Source organism: Phyllobates terribilis, unplaced genomic scaffold (assembly GCF_046119375.1).
Source record: "Phyllobates terribilis strain yellow unplaced genomic scaffold, ASM4611937v1 Scaffold_1__5_contigs__length_1240528914, whole genome shotgun sequence".
Taxonomy (NCBI): domain Eukaryota; kingdom Metazoa; phylum Chordata; class Amphibia; order Anura; family Dendrobatidae; genus Phyllobates; species Phyllobates terribilis.
Window position 1 is genome coordinate 813,188,520 of NW_027362761.1, and position 12,976 is coordinate 813,201,495.

Sequence of the window (12,976 nt, forward strand, 5' to 3'; positions counted from 1 at the left end):
CTCTTAGGGGCACATGACAGCTGTACAGATCAGCTGTCATGTCCCCGGAAAGGTGTGGGCTCAGCACCGGAGGCCACGCCAAAGGGGGAGACCCGACATGTGCCGTACATATCGGAAAAGGGGTTAATAACTATTGACCACTGCATCATATATGATGAGCTTATATACAAGAGGTACAACTAGATATCAGTTTCACAGAATAGCATGGGGAGAAAGTACAACTTGTTCCGCAAAAAAACAATGACTCATATAGCAACGTCAATGTAAGAAAAAAAGCAATGATTGCAAAAGAAAACTGAAAAATTCTTTGAAAATGGGCTTAGCCCTCAAGGGACAAAATACATATTTGCAGAAATCACAAAGAAATTTTGATATTCATAAAGAACTATTCATTTGTAGCTTCAATGAAGCTTTGAATGAGTTAACTGGAGATTGGCAAGCCTCAGAACTGTGACGTCTGTTTACTCCCTGAGTTTTCCCTTCTGTATAGTAGAGCGAACGAACGTCTTTTTCTTCACGGAGGACCATGAAGATTGTTTTGGAAATCCTTCTGCTGCTCCTCACCGTCATCTACTCCTACCTGGAGGCTCTGGTGAAGCTATTCATTCCTGCAAAAAGAAAATCAGTCAGTGGAGAAATCGTATTGATCACTGGTGCAGGTCATGGCATAGGAAAGATCACAGCTACAGAGTTTGCTAAACTTCACACTGTCCTGGTGTTATGGGATATTAATAAGGTGAGATACCAGCAGAGGTTTAATTTACGATGCTGTCACTGTAAATCCGAGTGTAATGGGTCCCATACAAGGACCATGTAAGGTGTCATATAGAGGGGTCATCTCATTAGTCATAGTCATACCAAATGCTACATAAGGCGGTAAATAACTAATTTAAAGTAATTTACATTTTTTCAAACATAAAAAATAAATTATTTCTATCATTAATTGGTTCGATATGCCTAGAGTGCCTAGGGGGGCATAATCAGAGTCTCATGGGCCCTAGGGCAAATTTAGAACTTGGGGCGTCCCTCCCCACCAGCTTATGGCTTGGATACCTTTTTTTAAGGGACAAATAATATTGCCTCCATATTACTATATATTACCATCATATTGATTATCACAAAACCATGATTATAGACTGATGGAACACTCCATATATGTCTATATATATATCTACAGTACAGACCAAAAGTTTGGACACACCTTCTCATTTAAAGATTTTTCTGTATTTTCATGACTATGAAAATTGTACATTCACACTGAAGGCATCAAAACTATGAATTAACCCATGTGGAATTATATACTTAACAAAAAAGTGTGAAACAACTGAAAATATATCTTATATTCTAGGTTCTTCAAAGTAGCCACCTTTTGCTTTGATGACTGCTTTGCACACTCTTGGCATTCTCTTGATGAGCTTCAAGAGGTAGTCACTGGAAACGTTTTTCACTTCACAGATGTGCCCTGTCAGGTTTAATAAGTGGGATTTCTTGCGTTATAAATGGGGTTGGGACCATCAGTTGTGTTGTGCAGAAGTCTGTTGGATACACAGCTGATAGTCCTACTGAATAGACTGTTAGAATTTGTATTATGGCAAGAAAAAAGCAGCTAAGTAAAGAAAAACAAGTGGCCATCATTACTTTAAGAAATGAAGATCATTCAGTCCGAAAAATTGGGAAAACTTTGAAAGTGTCCCCAAGTGCAGTTGCAAAAAACATCAAGCGCTACAAAGAAACTGGCTCACATGAGGACCGCCCCAGGAAAGAAAGACCAAGAGTCACCTCTGCTTCTGAGGATAAGTTTATCCGAGTCACCAGCCTCAGAAATCGTAGGTTAACAGCAGCTCAGATTAGAGACCAGGTCAATGCCACACAGAGTTCTAGCAGCAGACGCATCTCTTCAACAACTGTTAAGAGGAGACTTTGTGCAGCAGGCCTTCATGGTAAAATAGCTGCTAGGAAACCACTGCTAAGGACAGGCAACAAGCAGAAGAGACTTGTTTGGGCTAAAGAACACAAGGAATGGACATTAGACCAGTGGAAATCTGTGCTTTGGTCTCATGAGTCCAAATTTGAGATCTTTGGTTCCAACCACCGTGTCTTTGTGCGACGCAGAAAAGGTGAACGGATGGACTCTACATGCCTGGTTCCCACCGTGAAGCATGGAGGAGGAGGAGTGATGGTGTGGGGGTGCTTAGCTGGTGACACTGTTGGGGATTTATTCAAAATTGAAAGCATACTGAACCAGCATGGCTACCACAGCATCTTGCAGCGGCATGCTATTCCATCTGGTTTGCGTTTAGTTGGACCATCATTTATTTTTTAACAGTACAATGACCCCAAACACACCTCCAGGCTGTGTAAGGCCTATTTGACCAAGAAGGAGAGTGATGGGGTGCTACGCCAGATGATCTGGCCTCCACAGTCAACAGACCTGAACCCAATCGAGATGGTTTGGGGTGAGCTGGACTGTAGAGTGAAGGCAAAAGGGCCAACAAGTGCTAAGCATCTCTCGGAAATCCTTCAAGGTTGTGGGAAGACCATTTCCGGTGACTACCTCTTGAAGCTCATCAAGAGAATGCCAAGAGTGTGCAAAGCAGTCATCAAAGCAAAAGGTGGCTACTTTGAAGAACCTAGAATATAAGACATATTTTCAGTTGTTTCACACTTTTTTGTTAAGTATATAATTCCACATGTGTTAATTCATAGTTTTGATGCCTTCAGTGTGAATGTATAATTTTCATAGTCACGAAAATACAGAAAAATCTTTAAATGAGAAGGTGTGTCCAAACTTTTGGTCTGTACTGTATATATGTATGTATAATATAATATAATATATACACACACACACATACGGTATATAACTGCAGATATATCTCTGCAACCCATTTTTATTTATTTGTCCAATTCATGGAGTATTAATTGGGTACAGAGACACACAAGACCCTATAGCACCATAATTGAATGTCACAGTGTTGGAAGGGGTTAATATGACTAGATGTTTAAATAGTTTGTCCAGGATAATAACAAAAAACTGCACAAAAGCAGCAATATATATAAAATAATGAAATAATATATGCTCAACCTTTCACTCCAGCCCATTCCAACGCTGCGTCCCTGACACTCTCTGATTGTTTTCCGTTACCTTGGCCAAAGACTACACAGTCAGTAAACCCAATATCACTGCTGCAGCCAATCACTGGCCTGAGAGGACTCATGCTCTACTGTGGTTGCAGCAGAGACGTGGGGTAAAATGGCTGTGAAGTCTGCTCTCTAGGTAAGCAGAAGACAAGCAAAGGGAGACAGGGACGTGGTGTCAGAAAGACCTGGGGTAAACATGTGAGGGTATATTATTTCTTTACTTTACATGTATTGTTGCCGATGTACAGACGCAGTGTGTGAATGCAGCCCATTGGTACCAATGAAGGCTCACTTTGTGAACTCTCTATTAGCGGCAGGTGTCATGTTCTCTTGTCTGATAGTAACTAACTCCTAAAGTGGCTGTCATTTCTTCACTGCTCCTAAACAGTAGCAGCCATTATAGAGAGCCTGACCTCTTCGTCTCTCCCCCTTGGCTGCATTACTTGGTCCTGGCTATACAGCCGGCCCTCGCGCTTCTCCTGAGGCTGAAGGAGCAGCATAGAAGCATCATGTTTGAACTATTTAATAACCAAAAGTCCTTGTTTTGCCATAGTTTTCGACTTTAAAAGTGTCCTGAATATGCACATACAGTTGAAAATGGGGGTTTGCCCGGGAATCCTGGAGTGTCTACTTACCATTCAGGCCCCTTTGTGGTCGTAAGCTCTGTGACCACAAACGTTACGCCACTGCATCTGCACACATTGGTTCTGCAGGTGATCTGTGCAGCTGGCAGAATCAGTCTCCAGCACCCTCTTGCAGCTGACAATATAGTTCTTTTTTACTTTCCTGCGGAAAGAATCTTTTCGAGTACTCTACTACTACAGAGCCTTTGCTCATTCCCTGACAAGAGGGCAGAAAGCAGCATAAAGTAGTGACAGACATGCTGATTTCCATGGTCTGTCACTTCTTAAGACCTTACATTTTAATCTTTACAAAACCCCATAAACGTAGTGAAGGTTCTGAGGAGTCCTACATTGCAATAAAAGTACAGGAATGTGAAATGCTATATCTCGTTAATTATCCGGCCACTAATTACAATATTTTACAATGACAGTCATGTTTATGAAATATTCCCATACATAAAACAATTATTTCATAGCTGTGCATGTGAAAGAAGAAGTACTTTCCTTTATTATTGTGCTCTATTTCATATGACACAATAACTTATTTTTGTCAAGTGCTTGTGCCAAGATCACATATGGATTTTGCAATGCTTTATATTTTATCAATATAAAATTATAGTTTTTTTCTTTTTGTATGTGAAAATCAAAGAGGCAGTATAATTTGACTATCATTATCGAACATTCTTTTTTTCAATATTTTTCTTTAAGTTGTTTTTTCATAGTAAGCTGCCATATATATTAGGCCTTTGACGTTTGAGTCCTACATTTATAGTATAAGTCAGAAGTACTGATAGACCTTTATTTACCAGACTTAGGACAAAAAAGTGTTACTTTGGCCTCCGCTGGGCTGGCATAAGTCAATATAACTTTTTTTTACTCACAAATATTCCAGGTTTGGCACCATCCCTCACAATATCGCAGCAGAATGAAGTGGATCAAGTCTGAACTGGTGGTGCTCAGTAGCCACAAATGGCCAGAATAGAAAACCGTATAATGTAGAAATAAAGTCCAGAAAATATATACGGCACCACTCACCAGATAATTTTCATATTTTTATTCCATGATCATTGGAGCAATCAAACTTATCACAGAGTCAGCACTACAGCCGTTTCGCGGCCCACTCAGGAGGCGCCTGTAGAAGCGTCACGTGGGATGCGAAACCGCCGATTCTGTGAGAAGGCGCCTAAAGCTTGATTGTCCTTATGATCATGGAATATTTTAATATCGAGTAAAAAGCAATATGAAAATTATGAGGTGAGTGCCACATATATTTTCTGGACTCTATTTCTAACTTTTTTTTACTTCTGCATTAAAAAAAATGTAGTCAACTAAACATTTCTAGGCCAAGGCATCTGGAAAGAGAGTATAGAGTATGGGAGAGGCATAGCTAGGGGTATAAAACGGGAGGAGGTAGAGAATCGTGAAAGAACTTTGAGAGGGTCACTAACACGGGCAACACATGTTTACAATGTGCGTTGGCGCATCTTTATTCTAGTAGTTTATTCTGTGTGATTATGGCAATGCCCAATTTACATCGTTTGCAGTGAGGCAATGCTACTGTCACATTTCCACCCGGGTCTGCTCCAGCTCCATGTGCTCTGGTCACCATGTGCTGCCATATTCACACTGCAAGCGGCGCTAGTGCTACAGGAGATGTGGTAGCCAGTAGTGCAGTCACTGCCTAGCTAGAGTTTAGCTGACACCTGTGGTTCCACTCAGTCAGGATAATGGGTGTGCTGCAGACCAACAAGTGCAATCATCTCTTACTGTGGCCTACCGGGTGGTACCATACCCTATATAAACTCACAGCTTCCTGCTTCAGTTGCCAGATATTGTGCTTCAAAGCCTCCTGAACTATGGTGTTTTCTTGTTCATTGACTCATGTGATTGACCCGGATTGTACCTTGACCTTGTCTTATTCTTTTATCACCCCTATTCCAACCTCCGCTTCTTTGACTACCCTCTGACTGATTGCCTGGCATCTGACCCTGGCTATCCCCCTGACTATGGCTTCTGATTTCTGCTTCTGTCCTTGTCTTGTTACTCCTGCTTCTGACCTGGCTAGCTAGCCTTCTCTCACCTCTGGTCAGCAGTCCCTCCTTGAAAGCAATCCATTGGCCCCCATTGTAAGACCAGATGCCTTTACAGTGGTTAAAGGGTGTTGGCCGGGGTTGCTCTAGTATCTGCCAGAGTAAATTGTTAGAGCAAAGTTAGTCCAAGGTAGCCTTTTTGAGCCAAATGGCCTCTGACAGACGTTACAGTGACATTGCAACACAAAGCATTTCTGACCCATAAATCTGTGACCTAAATCACAAGATATCCAAACCTGCTCGACACCCTGCCACTCGTATATCAAGGTCTCAGCAACATAACTATCCATACTAGGTCGTTCTTAAAGAGCAACTGTGCTTTAGAACAACTGCAGGTAATTAAATAAACAGCATGTTCATAAAAATCCTTGAACAGGCTGCTGTTTATAGCAGTCCATAGACAATGAATGGACTCTAGACTACAGGCAATTGCAAAAACAGCCAGGGGTGGTTATACTGTAACAGATACAGATGAGAGGTCAATCCATGGGAATTTGAACTCTCCAATCTCCCTTGCTCTAGTCTTGAAACACTACCATATGTACAGTTGTGGGTGCTGCTGATAATCATAATATATCAGGCAAATGCTGTATGTTAATTTATAATATACAGAAGAAAGATCCTTATTCTTAAAGGAGATATCTGGGACTTTGTAAGAATCAAAAAAGTGCCTAAGCACTAACATTTTGAAACAGCAAAAATGTGTATCTTTGTACCATGTTAGCTAGTAAATAAAAAAATATTAAGATTTGAGAGTCCTCAGTGGTTGATACCATCTTTTCAGTTAGCCATTAAAAGATAACAAATTGTAAGCTTTTGAGACTACTCAGGTCTCTGCATTAGGCATAGTATAACACAAAATCTGAAGATTCATATATTTATACATATACCTGTGTTGTGTGTAAATATGTGAATGTTCAGATTTTGTGTTATACTATGCCTGATGAAGAGAACTGAATAGTCTGGAAAGCTTGCAATTTGTTACCATCTGTTCAGTTAGCCATTAACCCCTTTAAAGCCCAAGATGTACTAATACGTATCTGCGCCCTGGGCTTTAAGAGCCTGATACGTATTAGTACGTCTTTGCGATCGCGATCGCCGCTGGGTGTCAGCTGATTGTCACAGCTGACACCCGGTACTATGTGCAGGGAGCAGCCTGCGGTGGCAAGGGGAGGTGATCGCAATACTCACCTCCTCTTCCGGCCTCCAGTGCTGTCTGCCGCGACTTCCCGGATGTTGCTGACGCGCCCAGGGGATGGGGACGACTCGGCGCCCGGGCCTTGTTGATGGTGCTGGGGGATGCCGGGGTGGCCGGCTCTCGGGGCCGTACCCTGGGGTCACTCTTAAAAGCAAGGAATAATGGGGGAAAATGTGTATGGGAAAGGGGAAAGTTTGTGACGCCACCCGTGGTGTCTGGTGAGACTCACCAGTGCTGCTACAGTCCTCTGAGGCCGGTGATCAGGCAGCTTAGTTGGTGCAGCTCCCCACAGGTGGAGGGGGGCCTCAGGGCAGCGTAGGAGAAGGAATGCAGAACAGAGCGCTGGAGTGGTATAGTGTTGAGTGTGTTGGTTGGAGTTCTGTGTGGTGCTCCATCCTTACGTTGGAGAGAAGATACCACACCTCATTTTGAGGTGCAGTACCCCTGTGGCGACTGATCCCTCAGGGGCGCCACATTCCCCCCTGGTGAAACACAGCACGTCCGCGGGCTGCAATAGAGCAAAGACAGGGTATTTTCAGACATTCAAAAATATTTTTCATAACAATAACAATCTTCCCTTTATGGGAGGCTCCTTATTAAACGTTACACATTATAATTACAAAGACATTATACATGTAGAGAAACAGTAGGAAATATTCTTTAAGTGCAGGCTCAGCAGCATGAGGGACCTGTCCAAAACCCTCCACGTAGGCCCTGGGGTGGCTTCCGGGCATGGCGATCCTGAGTTGGACCTCCGTTAGTGCCACCCAGACAGGCTTTGCTTCTGAGGTCAGCTGTTGTACTTATAACACCAATAGGGGTCACCTTAATAGGTGCAAACTATTTACAATCCAGTCTGTTGACTGCTCACTGTCCGCAGGCATAATCTCTTAAGGGAACAAAACAGTAACTGAAACTGAACAACAAGGAAGTTTTAGCCTCTGGGGCCGCATTACTGATGGTATCCCCACCGGGGGTACGGCTCATGTTTGCCCACAGAGACGAATCGATCCTCAGTGGCAATGCGCAGGGGGGCATCCTCCTTGAACACCCGGTGCACCTCCAGGGCATACAACCCACGTACTCCGTGGTGGCGGGTGTAGGAGACCAAGTCTCCCCGGTACAGATTGCGGTCGGGGTGTCCGTGCTCCAAGTGGGGCTCAACGTCCCGCCGGTTATCAAAGACGTCTTGTGCGAACTGGAGGCTGCGGATAAAGCCCCATCCCGCTTCCTGATGAAATCGGACTATCAGTCCTTCCTCCCGGGGACTAAAGCGGGAGGCCTGCGCCTGGCGGGCTTGGGTCTTGGCGGCTTTGACCGCACCTCCAGCTGCTCACAGCGGACCCTCCGGGTGCGTCGTTCTTTCTCTAGCTGGAGGAGCTCACTCCTGCAATGCTCCTCTCGGTGTCGAGCCTCAGCTTGGGTCTCCCGGGGAAACCCCATTAGGTACCCCCCCTGGTTGTCCCATCTAAACTCCTCTCCTTTAGGGCATGCAACCGGGGGTGCTGGTAACGGCATTAACGGGGGCCGCTGTTGGTCCTCTATTTTAGCGGACCAGTCCGGGAGTGGGTGCGTATACACCCAGGCGAGGGCAGGTGCTGGCGGATCCGGGAGTGTGAGGGGCAGCAGGCTTCTGGAGGCTGCGGCAGCTTGGGCCTCAGGTTCCTGGGCTAGTAGCTGTTCCCAGACGGTAGCGCCCGAGAATGGAGGTGGCGGTAGAATATCAAAGAGGAGATCGGTGCACTCGGCGCCCGGGGCAGGGGTTTCTTCCTTACCCGCTCCTGGGCTGGATGCGGCTTCCTGACTTTGTTCCGTTTCCGCCTGGGCTGGGGCATCGCTGATGGGGCACAGCGCATCCTGGTGTCGGGCCGCAAGCTTCCCCAGCATTTCTTTCCTCCACTCCGCGACTGCGTTCCATTGGGCCTCGTCCACCCGACGAGTCAGGTCCTGCGTCCCGCCGCGGAGGAATTCGGCTTCCTCCGCTGTTAGGTGAATACTGCATTCCTCCAGGGTGAGAGAGGTGGCGATTGGTAGGCCAGCGACGGAGGGCACATTTTGCTCCGCTTCCATCGCGACGGCCCGGTGTGTTCTGCCCAGACGTGCCCGGGCCACACCCTGCTTTCCTCTCTTTCTCCTCCTCTTTTGGGGCGGTTCATTGGCTGCTTGCAGACAGGCACTCCCTGGAACGTCCCATCCGTCTTGACGAACACAACTATGCGGACAGTCTCTAAGGCAATGGGCGGTCTGAGCTTTTGGCGCCATTGGGGAACCTGGCCCACGATGGGAAGGCTTAAGTTGGTGTTGTTTTCCCTGCACATAATGGCGCCCGTTCTTCTTGGGCGGGCGCCACATTGAATGTGGAAATACAGTCTCTAGGAAGGCGCACAGTACCCGATGGCAATGGGTATAGACTTCTGCCGTTGCCATGGGCACGAAATCCTGTTTGTGATGCCAGGAAGAGTTGACGCGCCCAGGGGATGGGGATGACTCGGCGCCCGGGCCTTGTTGATGGTGCTGGGGGATGCTGCGGTGGCCGACTGCCGGGGCCGTACCCTGGGGTCACTCTTAAAAGCAAGGAATAATGGGGGAAAAAGTGTATGGGAAAGGGGAAAGTTCGTGACGCCAACCGTGGTGTCTGGTGAGACTCACAAGCGCTGCTACAGTCCTCTGAGGCCGGTGATCAGGCAGCTTAGTTGGTGCGGCTCCCCACAGGTGGAGCGGGCCTCAGGGCAGCGTAGGAGAAGGAATGCAGAACAGAGTGCTGGCGAGTGCAAAGCCGAGGAGGAAAGAACAGACAGAGGCAGGATTTGAAGTCATCCAGGTCTTTACTCACGGTAGTGCTTTCTCAGCCCAGAGTTTCTCTCTGCTGTCACACGGCGAGCTGCGGCCGCCAGGGTGGGGTTCAGCACACCCCAGGTAGTTCAGGAGCGCTTGACAGAACCCCCGCTTGTAAAGTGTTCCTCTCCTTGTGAAGCTTTTCCCGCCTTGTGTCCCCCACTGTGTCCCGTACGGGTACTGCGATGTCCTTGATGGGTAGCTTGTAGCTCCCGGACCGACTGGGTGCCCTTCTTGGTTACTAGTGGTGAGAACTTGGCGTAAGGCTGGATCCCTCTGGATGAACTCAGATTAAGGAATACAGGTGGCGACTCCGCTCCGTCCACATCCCCCTGGCATCCACATAAGCCTCCGGACTTTTCCGACAGAGACGTGAAGTGCAAAGTCAGATAATCGGGGACCGGTACCGCCTCTTGCGGCAGGGTCTCTCTGGCAGGGCCAGAATAAGGTATGCAGGTGGCGACTCCGCTCCGTCCGCACCCCCTGAGATCCTTTCGCCTGTGGAGCTGAACTCCTCTGCTCCCCTCCTGGGCCATCTTGGTTGAACTCTGACCGGGGACAGAGCCGGGTATGACTCTGCCCCAATCCCACGTCTCGAGGCCTGAGACCGGGAATCGTGGACCCCTCAGCCGGCAGCAGCTTTGTGCTGACTTGCCGCCCCAAAGACCCACGACCAAAGACCCGGTTATCAAAATGGCCTCCGGTTATATATGATTCTATTAAGTGCTAAAGTAAAGTGCTTCCTCCACCCTCACTCACTACTTGGTTCCCCCTAACTTTGGTTCCCCCCAACTCCTCCATTCCGGAACGGGGCAGCACTATGGTGCTTTTTAAGCCCCTTGCAGAACTGGAGTGGTGTAGTGTTGAGTGTGTTGGTTGAGGTCCTGTGTGGTGCTCCATCCTTACCTTGGAGAGGAGATACCACACCTCATTTTGAGGTGCAGTACCCCTGTGGCAACTGAACCCTCAGGGGCGCCACATTGCCATGACGACCCGATGTCGTCATGACAATATCCGGGTCACCAGACAGCAGGAAGATATTTTGGTCACGCGCAGTGCATGACCAAACTATCTTCTGCATCTGCAGCACTGACAGCCTGTATAGCACAGGGATGGTGCTCCAGCCCTATACTATGCAGTCGATCAGAATAAAAAAAAGTGAAATTCCCATAGTGGGACAAAGTATAAAAGTAAATAAAGAGTCAGAAAGTGAAAAAAAAAAGTAATCCACCAAAAATAAAAATATTATGTACCCATCAATAAATATTATTATGAAAAAAACAAAAAAAAACAATAAAAGTACACATATTTGGTATCGCCGTGCCCAGAACGACCTGACCTATAAAATTGTCCCACTAGTTAACCCCTTCAGTGAACACGGTAAAAAAAATAAAAAACGAAGCAAAAAACAATGATTTATCATCATACTGCCAAACAAAAAATGAAATAACACGCGATCAAAAAGACAAATATAAATAAAAATGGTACCGCTGAAAATGTCATCTCGTCCCACAAAAAAAAAGCCGCCATACATCTCCATCAGCCGAAAAATAAAAAAGTTATAGCTCTCAGAATAAAACGATGCAAAAAAATATTTTTTTATATAAAATTGCTTTTATTATGTAAAAGCGCCAAAACATAGAAAAAACTATATAAATGTGGTACCGCTGTAAACGTACTGACCTGAAGAATAGAGCTACCTTATCAATTTTACCACATGCAGAACATATTAAAAATAAATAAAAAAAAAAACTATTCCTGAATTGTTGGTTTTTGTTTATTCTGCCTCCCAAAAATCAAAATAGAAAGCGATCAAAAAAGTCACAAGCCTGAAAATGGCACCAATAAAAACGTCAACTCATCCCGCAAAAAAGAAGCCGTCACATGACTCTGTCGGCCAAAATATGGAAAAATTTTATCTCTCAAAATATGGCGATGCAAAAACTAGATTTTACAAAAAAATGCATCTTTCAGTGTGTGACAGCTGTCTCAATCATAAAAACCCGATATGATTCTGGTATCACTGTAATCACACCGGCCCGAAGAATAAAGTCGTCTAATCACGTATACCGCATGAGGAACGGCGTAAAAAATAAACTCTCGGGTTAGGGTTAGGATTGTGCTAGGGTTGGGGTTGGGGTTAGGGTTGTGCTAGGGTTAGGGTTGGGCTAGGGTTGGGCTAGGGTTAGGGTAGGGTTAGGGTTGGGCTAGGGTTAGGGTTGGGCTAGGGTTGGGCTAGGGTTAGGGTTGGGCTAGGGTTGTGCTAGGGTTAGGGTTGGGGTTGGGCTAGGGTTGTGCTAGGGTTAGGGTTGGGGTTGGGCTAGGGTTAGAGTTGGGATTTTTTTCAAAAGTTAAAAAAAAAAAAAAGAGAACAATATGGCAACTAGTGTTGAGCACAAGTGCTCGCTACTTGAGTTTGCACCGGGTGCTCAGGTATGCATTGAGTATCGCGAGTGCTCGAGTGACATGCTCGAGTCTCTGCCCCATATGCTTCGCGGCCAAAAAAAACCTCGTGGGGATTGCCTGCCATGCACGAGCGATCCCCGCATGGTTTTTTTTGGGTGTCTAATAACCGTGAAACATGCGCTCCTTCCCTTCCGAACCCTGCCATGCGCCCACACAGTGTTTTTTCCCCACATATGGGGTATCTGCGTGCCCAAGGAAAATTGCACAACAAATTTTGGGGTCCATTGTTTCCCGTTACCCCTGCGAAAATAAAAAAAATTGGGTCTAAAGTAACATTTTTGTGAAAAAAGTTAAATGTTCATTTTTTTTCTTCCACATTCCAAAAATTCCTGTGAAGCATCTGAAGAGTTAATAAAGTTCTTGAATGTGGTTTTGTGCACCTTGAGGTGTGTAGTTTTTAGAATGGTGTCACTTTTGGGTATTTTCTGTCATAAAGACCCCTCAAAGTAACTTCAAATGTGATGTGGTCCCTAAAAAATGGTTTTGTAAATTTTATTGGAAAAATGAGAAATCGCTGATCAACTTTTAACCTTTATAGCTCCCGAATAAAAGAAAAAATTTGGTTCCAAAATTGTGCTGATGTAAAGTAGACATGTGGGAAATGTTATTTATTAACTATTTTGTGT

General features: G+C 45.6%; 1 protein-coding gene across 2 annotated transcripts in view; it reads left to right on the forward strand.

Annotated features, from left to right (window-relative positions):
* The first annotated feature begins 434 nt into the window (after positions 1-434).
* The window catches only part of LOC141152682 (17-beta-hydroxysteroid dehydrogenase 13-like), a 67,312-nt gene continuing 54,770 nt past the window's right edge, over positions 435-12,976 (forward strand). The window contains exon 1 of one of the 2 annotated variants that reach the window (XR_012247136.1): positions 435-736. Coding sequence is in view for 1 of the 2 variants with exons in the window: in XM_073637246.1 (XP_073493347.1) it covers positions 527-736 (210 nt within the window). In the remaining variant the exon portion in view is untranslated. The remainder of the gene's footprint in view (positions 737-12,976) is intronic. The other variant, XM_073637246.1, reaches the window with a different exon arrangement.